We start from the raw sequence: 20,000 nt of genomic DNA, 5'->3' as shown, positions 1-20,000 counted from the left end.
AGGCTGACGCACAACGATTCGAATCATAACTGCCGTAGAAATGGAAGTGTCAACATCGCGGTCACACCTTGGCGATCTTGCCAGCGTATGCCGACCCAAGAAAAATGTGTCTAAAACGTTGGGGCACGTCAAATACGGTATGAGTAAGTTTGGTATATGTGAGTAGAACGCTAAAGTACGCTATCATACGTCGTAGTAAGTAGAGTACGTCAAGAAATTTTAAACATGTTCAAAATTTTACGACGTACTCGGCGTATGACACACGTTCCGCATGCGATGGGGATAAGTTTTACACACGATATGTGGATGCTTACACACGTCCACAAACGCTACTTATAAGCTACTCATAAGTCGAAACACGTCGCGGTAATGTCTTTTTTCCGCGAAACTTATTTCTAACTTATGTTTGACGTGCTTTGAACCAATTCTTTACGTAGTCCCAACACACATCGACGTATGTAGACGTATTCCAATGACGTCTTCCGGTCGACAAAAAAAATAAATGAACGTGTTTCTAGCTTACAACTGCCATATAAAGACGTGTTCCCAGCGGTTTTGGGAATTGGTATATAAAAATGCTGCTCATAAAAGGGGAACCCAACAGTGTTTTCGAGTCCTATTTGAGTCGATGTCCATGTCAGCAGTATCAGTATCAGTATCAGTATTAGTATTAGTAGTAGTTTGTTCATGTTGGCAGCAGTAGGTGAGTGTGAGGGGGAGGGTGTGGGTGTGGGTTATGATGGATTATCCTTGCGTCCGCGTGCCCACGGGTAGGAGACATTTTTTCACCATTGTTCGACGTTCTTCACGGCTAATTTTTTATGGGGATTTCTCAACAATGAGCTATAGCTTGTTTTTACGATTTAGGTCTATTCATAACGGGTTGGACAAATGCACAATGAACTAATAATGTGCATAGAGCGCTTTGATTACTTATAGATACAAGATACCAACGAATAATTATCGTGAAGCCGGCGTTCACAAACCATGCCCAACGATAGCCGAACTTATCCATATCGTGCGGCAGTTTATCTTTGCCGGTGACGTAGGGTTTGCTATTCATCGGCTGCCACTCAACGATTTAAATGGCTGCATCTCCACTATTGAAAGTAGACGCTTGCGATCAACAATTGGATTTTTTTTTACACTCAACGACTTTTAAACGGTACCACTCTGCTATTTTCATTGTTTACAATGAACGATTTAAATTGCTGTCACTCGCCTTTGTTTTTTGACGCTGGGGTTTGGAAATTTGAAGCGTTTCTTCTGAACGTGTTAAAATGCTCAAACTCTACTATTTTAAATAGACGCTGCCGATGGACAATTGGAATCATAGACAAGCTAGACATCGAAGTGTGAACATCCTCGTCATGCCGAAGAAAAGTTTGAAGAATGCTGCAATAAGTGTCCTGGCCGTGGCCGTGGACGCTGACGCAAGGACGATCCATTATACCGACGTCTTTCAGCCTATGAGTAACTTAAAAGTAACGTCTGTGGATGTGTGGCAACGATCGCGTAACGTGCCAACAACACGTTAATCATAGGTTAGAAATAAGTTTCGGGTACGCTAAACATTACCTCGGCGTGTCTCAACTTATGATTAACTTACAAGTAGCATGTGTTGACGTCTGTCAACGATCGCAGACCGTGCATACAACTTGTGGCCAGCGTAGCGGAACGTGTGAGTCATACGCCGGCATACGTCGTGAAATTTCAAGCATGAAAAAATTTGAGGACAACCAAAAAGTACAACGTTTAAAGCCAGCGTACAACGACGTATGGCAGTGTTTTTCAGCGTGCTATCAATGTTATCAAAACTTACCCATAACGTATTCAACGTGTGGCAGCGTTTTAGAAAAAAAATTCAAAAATCGGCATACGTTGGCTAAAACGTCAAGGTGTGACCGGGCCTTAAGCAACGTTTTTTAAGGATATGATGATGAAAGGCTCGGATGATAGGGGAAGTGTTAAAATAGTGCTCTATGGCATTAACTCCAAAATGGCTGATGTGGCTCTTACATCACTCCTCCTCGCGGCTCCTCATATATATGTATATATATATATATATATATATATATATATATATATATATATATATATATATATATATATATATATATATATATATATATATATATATATATATATATATATATATATATATATACCCACGAGGAGGAGTGATGTAAGTGACATTTTTAATGATATGATGATGATAGGCTCGGATGATTGGGTAAGGGTTAAAATAGTGCTATATGGCATTAACTCCAAAATGGCCGATGTGTCCCATACATCACTCCTCGCGGTGCCTCATATATATGTATATATATATATATATATATATATATATATATATATATGTATATATATATATATATGTATATATATATATATATATATGTATATATATATATATATATCTTTATCTTCTTCTTCTTCTTTCGGCTGCTCCCGTTAGGGGTCGCCACAGCGGATCATCTGTTATGATCCGCATACTGATTTGGCACATGTTTTACGCCGGATGCCCTTCCTGACGCAACCCTGGTCGCCTCTAACGACACAGGGATAAGGATTGGGTTTCGCCATGATTCCGGGGTGCCCGACACCCTCTCATAGCATGGCCCAGCGCAGAGCAGAGCTCCTGTCCTCAAGCGATCCTCCAACCCAAGCCTTCGAGTCGCCGGATTGCAGGCGCACGCCACTACACCGGGTATATTTATATATATATATATGTATATATATATATATATATATATATATATGTATATGTATATATATATATGTATATATATATATATGTATATATATATATATATATATATATATATATATGTATATATATGTATATATATATATATGTATATATATATATATATGTATATATATATATATATATATATATATATATATATATATATATATATATATATATATATATATATATATATATATATATATATATATATATATATATATATATATATATATATATATATATATATATATATATATATATATATATATATATATATGTATATATATATATATATATATATATATATATATATATATATATATATATATATATATATATATATATATATATATATATATATATATATATATATATATATATATATGTATACGTATATATATATATGTATACGTGTATACATATGTATATATATATGTATATATATATATATATATATATATATATATATATATATTGTTGTGGGGCCGGATATCGGTGGCGAGCACGACCGCAAGAGGGAGCAGTAGAGTCGGCTCCACCGTATACACCGGAATTTACGTCGTGACCCTCGGATAAGTCCGAAAGGCATGGGTCCCTTACAGGACCATTAATTGCCAATAATTCGACCACGTGGGGTCAGGTTAATTGCCAAACTTCAATATACCTAATTACCCACGCACCAAAGCGACCGGGGAATTCACACCCTCGACAGACCTCGAGCGGGATGAGCCGTTACCATGCCCGAACCATGTGTAACCCGACCGGAGGTTACCAAGGCCTGTCGGTCCAAATGAACAATTTACTGCCTCGCTATTTCTCAACACACACCATGCTAAGCCAATGAAAGAAACACATAAATGAGCTGGAACATTTAACAAAAGGTATATTTATTTATAACGGGGCAGGGGAGCATGCAAGAAGGCATAGTTAACTGAATAAAAGGAATGCAATTTATATACAAGCACTTATGCATTTCTACTTAAAAAGACAGGCCCACACACAGAAACACACCCAAATAAATGGTGGCCATGGCCTTTATTGATACCCCCAGCTCTGAGGGAAGGTAAGCTGGAGGTAAGAGACTGGCTTGGACCTTCCCGCTTTGTGCGGTTCCCAACGATATGGCCCGGCGGGACTCGAACCTGCAACATGATGCCACTCCAAGCACCAGGTAGGGAGGATAGCGTCGGGCGCTGGCACGCTCCACCGGCTCGCAGGCTCGCGATTCTCCATGAGCTCGCAGGCAGGCGATTCATGGCGGGAAGACTCTCTCAGCCTCAACCAATGAACCCTCTGACTCTCCCAGCCTCAACCAACGAACCCACCGACTCTTTCACTCTCAACCAACGAACCCTCCGACTCTCTCAGCTTCAACCAACGAACCCTCTGACCCTCTCACTGGGTCGCCCCCACACGATTATATCCCTCCTTTTTGACAGGTGGGAGGTATCCATCTTGTGTCCTTCCCCTCCCTGGACAGGCGTGTCGGGCGATCTCCCGGCCGTCCGAGATTGGTCGGGGGGAGGTGCTCATGTCTCCACCCCTCAACCAGGAAGTCAAGCAGCAATATGTTGCGTTGGCTCTCCATTGGCCGAAAGGCGGCAGATGTGCTCGCACCCCTCCGATTGGCTGAGAGGGGCACCATGCCTGTATTTGGAGCGAAATTCAAGACGCCAATGTCCAAAGAAACCCCGCCTGGCACATTGGACTCCGCCCACAGCTGTGCTTGATACACATGTGTGTGGGAAAGGCCGATGGTGAAGAAGCGAAGATGGGCGTTGTTGTCGTTGGTGGTGAAGAAGCGAAGATGGAATTGTTGTGGTGGTTGGTGGTGAAGAAGCGAAGATGGGCATTGTTGTCGTTGTTGGTAATGTAAAAATCCTAAGTATAAAATAATTCACAGCGCACGTGCAATTAATCACCCATTAAACATAAGACGGGCCCCTAACGAGAAGCACATACTTTCCGATATAACTGATCTATAGAACCTAGCTGTTGTGTGCAGTAAGCTTCCAAATTCGCAACAATATATGTATTTATATATGTATATATATGTGTGTGTGTGTGTGTGTGTGTGTGTGTGTGTGTGTGTGTGTGTGTGTGTGTGTGTGTGTGTGTGTGTGTGTGTGTGTGTGTGTGTGTGTGTGTGTGTGTGTGTGTGTGTGTGTGTGTGTGTGTTACGAATTTGGTAATTTGATTGCACACAACATTCAGGTTCCTTCAGTCAGTTATGTCGATAAGTGTTTGTTCCCTAGATAGTTCACCTTCCATTGTTTAATGGGCTGGAAATCGATTAAGTGTGCTGCGATTAAATTTAATAGTTAGGGAGCGATCACAAAACAATGTAGACGCCCCTCCCGCTCTTCTGCAAAGAGGAAGAAGAACCCTCCCGTCCTGAATCACAGGACGTAAACAACTCCCTCCCACCCGCGGTTGTGCGGCACGGGGAGATGAGTCACGCCAGGAGCGGGGGAAGGGCGGAGGAGAATAAGGAAGAGATCCTGAGTTTTTTCGGTTGTTGTGCAGTAGAGCTTCGGCTTCTGCTTGGCTCGGGTTCGGGTTGAGGCTTTTAGTAAGCTTTTTGCTTCAGCTTGGCTTTTAGCAGGCCTCTGGTTTCTGCTGGCGAGGTGGAGGCTTTTTGGAGAGCTTTTTGCTTCGGCTTGGCTTTTCAGCAGACCTTCGGGTTCTGCTTGGCTTGGTTTGCTTTTTGGGCTCTGGCTTTATTCATCGGAAGAGAGTTGAGCTGGTTGCTCGGCTGGCTCGTCTTGGTTCGTGGAGCTCTTTGTTCTCCGCTTGATTCCCGGCTTGGTGCGACTCATCGGCCTCATCTTGGAGGTGGTTCTTCGAGATAGCGACGCATCGACGGGAAGGATCGGCACCTCGTCTCACCAGCACGTGTTTGGAAGCGCGAGAGGATTCACTGGAGCTCGGGAAGGATCGCGGCTCACGGCGATTGGATCCAGCTCGCTCTCGCTGGAGCCCGGGTCCGAACAGCTTGAAGACCACACGAGGTGGAGAGGTTCGAGATAGGTTCTGGGTTTCAGCTCATCTGTCCTCCGAGCTGGAGTCAGTTATTAAAGGCATCAGCCAGCATTTCTTGGGTGTGTGTGTGTGTGTGTGTGTGTGTGTGTGTGTGTGTGTGTGTGTGTGTGTGTGTGTGTGTGTGTGTGTGTGTGTGTGTGTGTGTGTGTGCACGCGCGCGTGTGTCTGTGGACCCGTCTAATAAGTAGGAAACTGTTAAGTGTCTGTGTTGTATTTGCTTCACATTGGAATAGAACTCGGCTGTAGGATTTTTTTGCTTGTGTCTTTTTCCCCATCCCCCCATTCATTGCATTGCCTGTGTTCAAATAAATGTCCCCATTGTTAAATGTCACCTGTTCGTTGCGTCCCTTCCTCTCATTGACTGCCATGGAGCGTTTGGAATGTTAGCTGGTTTTTAACACCGATAAGATAATCGGGTCCGACGGAACTTGGAGATATATAACCGCTCGGCCTTCGCAGACGAAACGAGCTGCGTAGAGCGGCTCATTTTCGTGCAGGTCCCGTTGAGGTGTAGATTCCCGGTATTTCTGTCTGCGTGAATAATTATGTATATCGATAATTCGGCGATTGACCATGTAGCACTTGGACAGAAGAGTTGGCTGATCTATGGTGTTGTAAAAACACCCATAGCTGGGTTTCAGCATTGATCCGGAAGCTACGACTGGATTGCTCGTTCGGTGGGCGCGTACAGCTGCAATTGGGATGAGGCGTTCATCCGCACGCCGAACGGGTGGAAATCCACAACAATATGTATATATATATATATATATATATATATATATATATATATATATATATATATATATATATATATATATATGTATATATGTATGTATATATATATATATATGTATATGTATATCCATCCATCCACTGGGACCATACTCTGTGCAGAGCGTTGGTGCTGCCTAAGCAGTCTCCTTGGCTATTGGGTACAATTCTGGACGGGTCGCCACTCCGACACAGGATACCAGCATGCTGGCACTCATTTTGCCGACCTCGGAAGGATGACAGGCAGAGTCAACCCCACCTGGTATTAATTCAACAGCCGAGTGGGGTTTGAACTCAGGATCCTCGGATCCTAAGCCCACCACCCTAACCATTAAGCCAACACCAGGCATATATGTATATATGTATGCATATATATATATATATGTATATATATATATGTATATATATATGTATGTATATATATATATATATATATATATATATATATATATATATATATATATATAATTATATTGTTACAGATCTGGAAACCATATGCATTTAAACAAACAGATGTCCCAAGAGTCAGTTATTCCGTTTTATACATGTGAGGCAGGTCCCTTCCTTTTGTCTAGTGGGAGAATCAAAGGTGTGTGGTGTGATGTTCTTTTCGCTAGGTTATTACATCCAACGAACCATCCAACAAACCATCTAAGACCATCCAACAAACAAACCGCCAACACCACTGAACAAGCGCTTCACTCGCCTAACCGGTGAATCGCTGTCCGAGGCAGAATCTCTGGCAGTTCCTTCTCGGCTTCCACAAACTTTGTAACTTCTTTTTGACGAGTATGGGCACACGTGGAGTGGGGGCAGGGTTTTCCCAGCATGGCCAAAATCCTGCCCGGAAAGGGTGGAGCCATGGGAGCCCTGTCCAATCAGGGCAGACAGTAACGTCTGTTCCACCGAGCCCCCGCCCCGTTTGGGGAGGTCCATAAAAGTTACGACGCCATCCTGAGCGCAGAATTCTGAGGGGGTTCGGTCGTTGGTTCTGAGTAAGTCTCTTGGAGGAGGAACGAGATTTCTTTTGAAGGAGCAAGTTGGTTGGTGTGCGCTCTACATTTTGCTGGTGTTCGTGGAGTTTTCCTGGGTCCTGTCCATGACCCTGGGACTCTGACTGCCCCGCTCGGTTTCCTCCACGGGCACGAGGCCCATGCGTGTGACTTTTTTCCAAGCCGCATGACCAATAGCAGGTGCCGCACTGTGGAGCACTCCCTCCCTTCAACATGCAGGTACCCACGTGAACTACGACCCCCAGCTCGTCTCTTCCTCTCTGGCTTCGGGGATTTTTCAATAAATCGTCTGAGTGTGCGTCTCAGTGTGTGGGCCCGTCTTACAAGTAGAACTGTTAAGTGTTTTCCACTATTGTAAATTCTTGCTTGCATATCCACGATAGGTCTTGCCCTGTGCCTTTTTTATTTGTAAATAAATTACCATTATTAGAAATGTTCCCAGTTCGTTTCCGTCCTTTCTTGCATTGGTCCAGCATGGTTCGGATCTGAGTTTAGCCGGGTTTTTATACCCGATAATCCGTTCATCCTACCCAGCACGGCTTTGGCAGTTCCGCTCGACTGCACCCGAACCGGAGTTGGTAGTCGGTAGTTGGAACTCTACCGCAGTCGGTAGAGTGACCCGGTTCGAGCAAGACGTGCCGAGGGCATGGCTCCCCGGTCGTCAAAATCACGTAGTTAATTATGTAAATTGGTTCGAGACAAAAAGACCATCTGCTACGAGGTTGAGATATTGGCGTCCACGGTCGGTTCAGCGACCCATTGGCTCACGGAATTATCCGGATTGACGGCCTACAATTCCAGGGAGTCTGGTGGGAGACGACGTAACCTCACCACCTAGTGGTCGTTCTCGCCACCGACCCCTGGCCCGCGACAATATGTATGTATTTCTCGGCTTTGTCTATTTCATAATAAATATAACCCGATATACGTACATGAAGCAAAAACTTGAGTACAACTTATGTGCATATTTAATACATCATGTTTATATGCCTGAGATTATTCCACTTGCAGTGGCCCATGGACTAACACCCAGGGATAAGGCCTGAGGCCTGCCAATCTGTACTGCAATGGCGGTGCATTATTTTATTGGGTGGAGTCAAGCCAGCTGTCCAGCAAAGAGTGTGAAGCAGTGGGGTGGAATCAGGGGCAGCTGAACACTGACCCATGTAGTATAATATGTGGTATTTTATAAGCTTAAAAAGGGCTTAACTGTGTGAAAAATTGACGAAATGCCCTGAAACTTGAAATTGTTCTGTAACTTATTATAACTAGAAGGGCACTCGGTAGAGCACATATCTCCGCCACACAATGCTTGATCCAGGGGAACATATCGGGCGCAATACATTTTTGAAATATTATGCTATACAGTACTACATCGTTTTTGGCCCAATTGCGAAATGGTGAAGAATCACTTTAAGAATTAAATAATTAAGATACACAGATCCGGATTCGGATCTTCACCAAAATCTAAACAATTTGTCCTTACCACACACCCAAGTTTCGTCGAAATCTGTCCACAACTTTTTGAGATATTCTGCTCTATATCATTTTTGACCCAATCTCTCAATGGTGAAGAATCACTTTAAAAATTCTAGTAGTCGGATTCGGATCCAGATGTTCAACAAAATCTAATTGGTTCGTCCTTGTTACACACCCAATATGTCCACAAAATTTCTTCTGGATCCGTCCACAACTTTTTGCGATATCTTGCACACAGACAAACAAACAAACAGACAGACAGAAAGGGGTGAAAACATAACCTCCTCCTTCACCCTCGGTGGCGGAGGTAATTAAAGCCATGTACCAAATTTTAGTTGAATATGTTAAAGGGAATGGACAGACTGACAGACAGACAGATAAACGGAGAGCAAACTTGTAGTCCATTATAATGACACCAGTAGGGGACTAATAACTGTGTAAGACACAGCATAAGGATGAGAATCTACATCCTTATTTATCTGTATCATTTTACAGTCTTGCAACGACATGAACAGAACATAATGATTGTTGCAGGTTGACCTGGGCTCTCTTCGTTTAGTGAGTGGTTTGGCTACACAAGGTGCCATGTCCAATGCAACTCACAAGGCCTATTTTGTGAGTAGCTTCAGGATTGACATCAGCAGCAATGGAGAGGATTGGCTTCCTATTAAAGAGGGTCGCCAAGCTAAGGTGAGTGCTAACCAGTTTTGACCAAATAATTTGGTGATCTCTTTGCATTTATTTATTATTATTATTATTATTATTATTATTATTATTATTATTATTATTATTAAGCCTCCCCTATTGGATAGTGGAAGGCTTACAACTGTTGTCAGATTTGTTTCAACAATTAGTGCTCCTCTGTTTTTAATGGTACCCCAAAGTTCCTTAGACCCCTCGGAGTATGAAAAAATGATGAAGGGTTTTTGTTTGTTTGTTTTTCTTTTTCTTCCTGTGATCCTAATTTTCAAAATTTTTGAGCTGTATGGCTGAGCCGACTTGGACTTTCGTAATGCAATTTTGCATTAAATTGCCCTCTCTAGATAGCCTAAAGCAAGGCGCATTCATGCATAATTTACATCATACCCAGAGGTTGACATAACTGGTACGCAGGTACTCGGTAAATAAATAAATAAATAAATGTGTACTTCAAAGATGCTCCGAAAGCTCAAAAGCGTAGTAGCACAACAGAGGCTTTTGATGGAAGGTTTTTCTTTGCTTGTGTAGGTAAGATTCTTCTGTGATAATTCTGATAAATTGATATACTGTACTGTGATTTAAAAATGTAAGTGCACAAAATGAAGTTTATAAATGATAACATTATAACTTATAAGATAAAAAAGATAGATCGAAGAAGACATGAGCGAAGAGGAAGAAAAGGTTTTCTCAGCTCGTGTCGGTTAGATTCTTCCGTGATAATTCTGATAATTGATAGACTGTGATTTCCAAATTAAGTTTGTAAATGATAACATGACAAGCCGGTAGGTGACGAGGGATTCGCTAGGATCGAAGCACTGGATATGATTCTTTTCATTCTGACCGATCCACCAATGAAGATTCATTGCCAAGACGTATTGGTTCACATACAATTGTTCCTCTGCCTGGCAAGATTTTTCCTATTGCGTATTTTGCCAACTGGCACTCCTCATAAAAAATGACGGTAAATAGACACCCTATTTTTGAAGGACTACCATTTGAAAAATAATCGGTTTGCTGGTTTGTGCTGTGGAGCCTCGCATTGCAGACACACACACACACACACACACACACACACACACACACACACACACACACACACACACACACACACACACACACACACACACGGAAAACCCGATAAACTTCTCGCAATGCTCTTGTTTGACCACACCTCCTGAGCCACACAATATTTTTCATAAGCCACGCCCACTTTCCTACGCCACTCCCACTTTAAATAATAAATAATTGGAGGTAGTGTGTGGGTTGTGGAATCGTTTACGGTAAATAAATAAATAATTGGAGGTGGTGTGTGGGTCGTGGAATTGTTTTCGGTAAATAAATACATAATTAAAGGTGGTGTGTGGGTCGTGGAATCGTTTACGGTAAATAAATAAATAATTGGAGGCGGTGTGTGGATCGTGGAATCGTTTACGGTAAATAAATAAATAATTGGTGGTGGTGTGTGGGTCGTGGAATAGTTTTCGGTAAATAAATAAATAATTAAAGGTGGTGTGTGGATCGTGGAGTTGTTTTCGGTAAATAAATAAATAAATAATTGGAGGTGGTGTGTGGGTGGGGAATCGTTTATGGTAAATAAATAAATATGGTGGTGTGTGGGTCGTGGAATCGTTTTCGGTAAATAAATAAATAATGAAAGGTGGTGTGTGGGTGGGGAATCGTTTACGGTAAATAAATAAATAATTGGAGGTGGTGTGTCGAGAGGAGAATCCGAAATGGTTAATAAATAAATAATTGGAGGTAGTGTGTGGGTGCTGGAATCATTTTCAGTAAATAAATAAATAAGGTGGCGTGTGGGTCGTGGAATCATTTATGGTAAATAAATAAATAATTGGAGGTGGTGTGTGGGTCGTGGAATCGTTTTCGGTAAATAAATAAATAATTGGAGGTGGTGTGTGGGTGGTGGAATCGTTTACTGAAAATAAATAAACAATTGGAGGTGGTGTGTGGGTGGGGAATCGTTTACGGTAAATAAATAAATAATTGGAGGTGGTGTGTCGGGAGGAGAATCCGAAATGGTTAATAAATAAATAATTGGAGGTGGTGTGTGGGTGCTGGAATCATTTTCGGTAAATAAATAAATAAGGTGGTGTGTGGATCGTGGAATCGTTTTCGATAAATAAATAATGAAAGGTGGTGTGTGGGTCGTGGAATCACTTTCGGAAAATAAATAAATAAATAAGGTGGTGTGTGGTTCGTGGAATCGTTTTCGGTAAATAAATAAATAAGGTGGTGGGTGGGTCGTGGAATCGTTTTCGGTAAACAAATAAATAATTAAAGGTGGTGTGTGGGTGGGGAATCGTTTACGGGAAATAAATAAATAAATAAGGTGGTGTGTGTGTGTGAGTCGTAGAATCATTTTCGGTAAATAAATAAATAATGAAAGGTGGTGTGTGGGTCGTGGAATCGTTTTCGGTAAATAAATAAATAATTGGAGGTGGTGTGTGGGTGGGGAATCGTTTACGGTAAATAAATAAATAAATAAATAAGGTGGTGTGTGGGTCGTGGAATCGTTTTCGGTAAATAAATAAGTAATGAAAGGTGGTGTGTGGGTGGGGAATCGTTTTCGGTAAATAAATAAATTATCGGTTTGCTGGTTTGTGCTGTAGAGCCTCGCGTTGCAGACAGACACACACACACACACACACACACACACACACACACACACACACACACACACACGGAAAACCCATCAATAAGGGATATCTCACATATATAGCGAATCCAATAATTTACAAGTTATATTGCCGGTTTATAAAATAAGATTAAAAAACTAGATCGAAGGAGAACACACGAGCAAGGAGTAAGAAGAGGAGGTTCGGGAGCGTCCAGAACAAAAAAAAGGAGCGGCTTGCGAGTGTCTCGTCTGGATCAGACGTTCTGAGAAAGCACTAACAGAGGAGTCAGATGGAGACGAGCACGCTCGAAGCTGACATTTCAATATTTTTTTTTGTCCCGTGAGCAGCAAAGCATTTCTGCTGGTACTCCTTGGAGAACTAAATTAAAAAAATTATGTGAACCCCTGATCATCCCCCTCCGAGTTAAAGGTCAGGGTAAAATGGAGGTCTGAAAGAAAAGAAAAAAACAGTCAAGCTGCGGTCAAAAAAACAATTGTCCAGTTATTCTTTCGACAATCACACAAACAAACACGCAGACTGGATCATTGCAATAGACCATATCAAACATGACATTACTGACTGGACTTTTTTTTCCTGGTAACTGTAGTGGCAGCCATGTTGGTGGACACACAAACCTACATGGGTACAGTAATATAGTACAAAACCACTGCTGTATCCCCATGATCTGTCTGCCTTTGATGTACGTTTTACGTTTTGTTTTTGCCAAATTTAATCATAAAATAGCTGTATTTTGTGCCATGTGTGGTTGTGGGGCACATGGAGATCTCGATGGGGGAGAGAATGGTATAAAAATTCTTCGGAATTCCAAAAGTTAAGACTCACCAAGGTAATCAGACAAGATAGCAGATGGAGAAACATCGACATCTGCGGATTTCTGCCAGTTGGGCTGACAATGAATTTGGCAAGTATACGAGAGCCTCTTCCTGGCATTTTGTTTGCGGTAAATATAGTTCTTTTATTAACATCAACATAATCATTTATTTCATTTCATTCAAATGTAATTGAAATTTTCGTCAGCCTCATTATGGCATGTGCGTGCACAACTTATTTGAGTAACTTGTTCATGGGTTGGCATAGCTGATGCTGGAGACTGTGGAAATAAAAACACTCGAAGAATTGAAACACAAATGTGGAAGAACAACAAATACACTCAGGTAGTTTAAACAAAACCATGATGAATGGAAGCTTACAGGCCGATGTCAGTTTGATGACCATAGCCTATGTCATTTGAATTTGGCACCATGCATCAAGAGATCATGTAAAATCTACTACAAGTCATCATTCCATCTCGCTCATTAAACTTCTGCAGGCTTTACATAGGTGGTGTGGTTTCATAGGTGGTTACACCTTTACATAGGTGGTCTTTAACGGTTAGAAATGTATTTGACGTTATTTATACAGAGGGGAGAGATCACGTCAAGCCAATTTCCATGCATCACTGTACGGATCTTTCCCTATTGTCATTAATAAAAGTAATGTATGCTAAATGTCATCGTATGATGCATAAAATAGAATAAAGAAGCACGATGACATGTGGAGGCATTAGTACAAACTAGCAGAGTACCTGCCCGATGGGTGATCTTGTTCCAAGCATGCAACACATTCTTCTGACAAATTCCTTTATTTGGGTGGTGTATAGGCAACTGACAGCTGCTTCAATTGCTCCCGAAAATAAATATAAAATAAACTGGGCTACATGCATGAGGTAAAAAAATAAACATACTGCTTATAATTCAAAACACCTCACCACACTGGAAAACGTGGGGACAGGAACACTGCACTGTAAATGGTAGATACTTATAATACCCTCCCCCATCTGGAGGTGGCGCTACGCAATACACATTGACAAAGAAAATTTTCATCCCCTCAACGAGAGGGTGTTGTTGTCATTGTGATAAATGGCTATTGGAGACAATCAATACTCACACGCTCGGCCAATGGCCACGGCATGAATAATAATTATTCCATATTTACTCTGAAGGCTAAATTCACGTGATCAGCAGACTCCATCATAAGGCCACACATGTGATCAGATCACATTTTCTTAGAAGTCTTAACAAATTTAAATCCAGAAAAATTCTCCTCGGCTCTGCCCTTTCCCCATTCATGGATCCCATCTATCCCGACAAATTGAAATCCCCCTCAATCAGTATACTCTTCCCTTTCCACAGACCTGAATTCTTCATGAACTCCTCTCTGTTCTCCTATCTCATAGCAGAAGCCATATAGATGCATCCTGCAAGTATCTTTCTTTTCTTATGATCTCAATTTCAAGCCTCACAGAGTTCTCTACATTAACCCCATCCTTAATGTCCTTACTCTGCCACTCCCCCCTATTTTCTCTTTCATATGACATATATATTACATATGTGTGTGTGCGTGTACATATCTGGAGCCTTCAATTCCTGTCTTCCAGGTTGATTTATCATTAAACCACATCTTGCTTACTGCAACAATGTTAAACCCAGTTGTGCACCCATAGCACCCTCATCACCACCCACACTCACAGCATCCCAAACATCCATTTTTGTCACTCAACTCTGGACATGATTCTGCTCCTCTGAGCAATAGTTGATGACGCTCAATCTCAGAGTCTCCTAAATATTGCAGGCTTTCAGCACAGTCTGGCATCCTGCTTTGCTTGTCAAGCTCTCTGCCTGTGGCCCAGAAGACCACCTTAATTCCTGCATTTCTGACTTGCTACACTCACCCAGGCAATTTATTGCCATCAATGGAACCTTTCCCAGTGGGGGCTCGAGTTCCCCAAGGAAGTGTTTTTCACCCAGTATTGTTCCTCATCTATATGAGTGACCTGTGCTATGCTTTGTAAAACACTCTCTTCCTTTTTGCAAACGACTCCACATTGGGTACTACATTCCTTTGCTAGGGGGAAATATTGATAAAATAAAAATGTTTCACCCCAAAACTATCCAAGCCCGAGTGGCAGGAATAGAAACAAATAAAATGAGCAAGATAAAATACACACGAGTGAGCACTCAATATGAAGAACAATTGACACAAACAGAGAACTTAAAATAAATGGCAGCACAGACAAATCCAGAACAATTCCTGAGCATGTTGGAAGCAGATCACTCAGATGACCAAGAGAAGCAACGATGGCAAGGAAAAAGAATGAGAAGCGACCTACTCAAGCTCCCTCTGCTCTTTTCAGATACTTGGCCCTCCGCAGCAACTCCAAGATGCATGTGTTCTTAAAGTAACCCCCTCCTGTTTAAAAAAATATAAAAAATCTAGGCTGACTGCATAGCTCAACCATCTTGTTCTTCTTTTCCTCTCTTTGTGAAATCGTTTTCCTGAAGTTGTTCAATCCCACTGTTCTCTACACAGCTTTCGGCAGGTGGCCAACTACCATCTCGTGTCATTGATCAACATGCTCACCCATAATATTTTCAATCCCCACATTATAACCCCACCTAACCTAACCAAACCCCCTTACTTACTGGTTATTCTGTTTCCTCTCCTCCTTTCTCTTCTCTTTTCCTCTTAATGTATTCCCTTGCTTATTGTGTCCCCACACTCAGTTTATCGCCCTTTAATCTGTTGAGCCTCAATGTTACACATGACATATCAGACAAAGCTCCAGTATGATAAACTAGGACACTCCGTAGACTATAAACGAGAAGGGCGTATACCTCTTCCATGTAATACTTGATCCACGAGAACATATCAGGCCCATTACATTTTTGAAATATCATGCCACACAGTACTATGTCGTTTTTGGCCCTATCAATCGTGAAGAATCACTTTAAAATTAACTAATTATCGTATCCAGATCTGGATTTGGATCTTCACCAAAATCGAATCAATTTGTCCTTATCACACACCGAACCTGTCCACCAAGCTTCATCCAGATCTGTCTACAACCTTTTGAGATATCCTGCACACAAGCAGACAAACAGACAGAAAGGTGTGAAAACATCACTTCCTTCACCTTTGGTGGCGGAGGTAACAAAAATAGATTTAATATGAGGTGAAGGTTGAGGGGAGAGGCAGGTACTTTACAAGAAATCAAGGGGCTGGTGAGGGGGTTTTGTGAGCAAACACAAGTTTAGGATATAAATTGAGGGGAGAACTTCTACAGCTGTGAACCAATCTGCTTGTGATATCATTTTTTTGTGCTTTTTGCCCATGTTATCTTTCTCTTTATTTCATTTACACATGTTATGACGATTTGATGTCATAATGATTTAATGCCTCATGTTGCTTTATGCCTAGCCTAGCTTTATTTAAAACAATGCCACTCATAAATGATTGCAATTTCTTTCACCTTGTGATTTCCTCATTCCTTAAAAAAAATCTTCTTTATAAAGTCGATATGACACCATGCTGTCTTTATACTGTCTTTAAAAGAGCCTCGCTCTAATAATATTGTGATTGTTTCACTATAGATGCTTTCCTACCTCTACTTGTCTTCATAAATAAGAATGATTTTTTGAATATTACTCGTATTTTGATAATGTTCCCCATTCTCTTGCTACTTAGCTGTTGAAGATGCGATGCAAAACACTAAAACTTTAACATGTTGCAATCCTTTGCCAATTGGGTAAATGCATGATTATTTCCCTCTAGATTTTTGAAGGAAACATGGATGCCACTTCAGTGGTGGAAACTCGACTGCCGTCACCTGTACTGGCTCGTGCAGTGCGCCTCAGACCACAGACATGGCATGAGGGCATTGCCTTGCGTTTCGAAATTTATGGCTGTAATATTGCAGGTGAGAATATTCAAGAGCCATTAGTTTGTGCAGACTGATCCTGCGAGACATTGTCATTGTTGAGTGCAAGGAGGCATTGTGACAATGAGGAAGAACAATGATTGGTTTACAGTGGTGCCAGGTTCACACGCAGGAGCCCATCAGCCCAATTATTATTATTTTTAATGTACACATCGCAATACATTTCAATAAAGAAAAAAAATATATATATATATATATATATATATATATATATATATATATATATATATATATATATATATATATATATATATATATATATATATACACAGGGTTGTGCAGAGCCAACTGACACATTTGGATATGCAATAATTGAAACACATGAGGTTTATGCTCAAAGCTTGCAATTTTAGTGTTTATGGAAGCCTTCATCAGGAAGGTGGTCTTCACCAGTTGCAGTGCATTGTCTTAGAAAAATGGTCCCACGACCCCAAAAGTTCCCACCCCACCCCTCGGACAAGAGAGCGGTCTGAAATGTGTCATTCAGCTCTGCACCACCTTGTATATATTTATTAATATACAAAGCTCTTTCTAATCACTGACTCACTGACTGACTGACATTCAAGATCGGTACCTTCCAGATGACGTAGAAGGCTGAAATGTTGCGTGCTGACGGACATCGAAGCCAGTACACCAGAAAAATTCACAGAATCATTGGACAACATCCAGAAATTAAAATAAAAATAAATGAAAAAAAAACAATAAATAAATAAAAATGCTCGTGGGTGAATCACCATAGAGACAATGGGGAAGCATGGTAATTTTGTGTGTCGACAGACATCGAAGCCAATACGCCAGGAAAAATCGCAGAACTGTTGGAAAGCATTCATAAATGAAAACATAAATAAATGAAAACAACAATCAAGTGCAGGTGTGCGACCCGAGACAATAGGGAAACGCGGTTCGTATGCTTCCACAATGTGTGAAGCACACGTCGCTAGTATATATGTACATATATACATATATATATATATATATATATATATATATATATATATATATATATATATATATATATATATATATATCATAAACTCGTTGTAGTTCATATTTTATTTCCCAAATGGAGGCGCACAAAGTTGTTTGGTGCCAGGCCCATAGAAATTCCTCTTCGGAACAAATATCAGTTTTTCCAAAAAACTGATATTTGTTGTGAAAAGGAACTTGGAGGCTTAGCCTGACAGAGCAATGTAATAGTGTGGAATGTGAATCACACTCGCTGAGACTAATAAATCACAACCCATGATGAATAATATTTGAGAAGTTCAAAAGGTTTTTTTTCAAATGAGATACTGATTGTGGTTTCTTGAATAGTCCAAGATACACCGTTTAATTAATTTACTAGCAGAGTACCCACCCAACAGGCGATCTTGTTCCAAGCATGCAACACGTTCTTCTGATGCATACCTTTATTTAATTTGGGTGGTGTTTCGGCAACAGGCAGCTCTATAAAGGCAAAAAAATTAATAACCTGGGTTTCATGCATGAAGCAAAAGCATAGCTACTGCTTACAAAACACCGTACTGCACTGGAAAACGTGGGGATAGGAATACAGTACTGTAAATGGTGGAGACTTGTCATACCCTCCTACACCTAGAAGCGTCACTACACGATACACATTTACATAGAAATTTTATTTGCGTCCTCCCCCTCATCCCCCCCCCCCCACAAGACCACCGGCAAATTATAAACAACCCGATACATTCATGGGGTAATGCTGATCCTGTGTAGGAAGTGTGGATGTAATCGGCACAGAACTGGAGGAGGAGTAGCGCGACAAACAAACAAACACCGGTCCGTGAATTATAGTCAAGATTTTAAAATAAGAAACGTACACAATGTCTGTGACATAGAAGGTCTTCTCATAATTAGTAAGAAAATAGTTACTTATTATTTTCATACATGCAGTGCATTGAAAAAGATAGAATGAATGCATTACCCTTTCTAGGTTCAGGCAATTGTATCTCATTCATAAAACTTTTTGAATGCCTCTCATACATGTAACTACTGAAAATGTCACATTCAACACAAACGATTTTAATAAAGTACTGCACTGGCATAAAGTGGCATGCCTTCGCTTTGTCATGAGGACTCTGCACCAGCATCAGAGAGATTGTGGATTGATTTGGTGTTGAAGGGAACAACATTAAGGATTTGGACTCTATGCTTCGACAAAGCAAGCTAGTCTCAGACGAAGCACCATGTTACCTATCGATAATTAGTAAAACCCCAGCTGGTTCATTAATGAGTCTGGGAGAGGAGACATACTAATGCCCTACCTGGACTCGTCTATTAGTGCTCCCTGTTCACACATTGTGGCTGAGTTCTCATGCTCTCAAAGTAACTTTAGATGGCCCTCCAACGCTTCCTATAAAAAGATAGGTAGTTCAGCCTGAAAGTCCCTGATTGAATGGAAGGAAAAATAATGCAGAAACACATTTTGTGTTGTGACCAAGCTTAATACTGATAGCATGCAATTATTTCACGAAAATGTTTTATTGTATGGTTGTTTTTTTTTATTTCAAATAGTGGCACACTGAAAATGTGGCTGGCACTTTATTTTTGATCATTCACACCACCACTCAAGACATGGCCAATGGGATTGCATGGAGTCACAAAATATTCACTCAATTAGCTCGTCCGTTGTTGTAATTACACTCTATTTCCTTAGATTACCACTGCTCGGACATGCTGGGATTGATGTCAGGTCAAATCCCAGATGAACAAATCACTGCATCCTCTGAATCCTTGCCTGACTGGATCACAGGGGCAGCCCGTTTGCTTAACCCAGTCTCTGGTTGGGCTCCACTAGTGGGCCAGGAATGGAG

At 41.0% G+C, this 20,000-nt stretch overlaps 1 protein-coding gene across 5 annotated transcripts in view; it reads left to right on the top strand.

The window, feature by feature from the left end:
* Positions 1-20,000, top strand: part of LOC147011022 (neuropilin-2-like) — a 300,172-nt gene that overhangs the window by 218,380 nt on the left and 61,792 nt on the right. For all 5 annotated transcript variants that reach the window (XM_085859784.1, XM_085859785.1, XM_085859787.1 and 2 more), the window contains exons 7-9: positions 9,595-9,750; positions 17,007-17,151; positions 19,844-20,000. The exon at positions 19,844-20,000 is cut by the window's right edge and continues 181 nt beyond it. In XM_085859784.1, coding sequence (XP_085715910.1) covers positions 9,595-9,750; positions 17,007-17,151; positions 19,844-20,000 — 458 coding nt within the window. The remainder of the gene's footprint in view (positions 1-9,594; positions 9,751-17,006; positions 17,152-19,843) is intronic.

This window comes from Eptatretus burgeri, chromosome 16 (assembly GCF_056783735.1).
Source record: "Eptatretus burgeri isolate ZD-2024b chromosome 16, Ebu_testis_v1, whole genome shotgun sequence".
NCBI lineage: Eukaryota > Metazoa > Chordata > Myxini > Myxiniformes > Myxinidae > Eptatretus > Eptatretus burgeri.
This window is presented reverse-complemented; position numbering and strand designations above follow the sequence as displayed.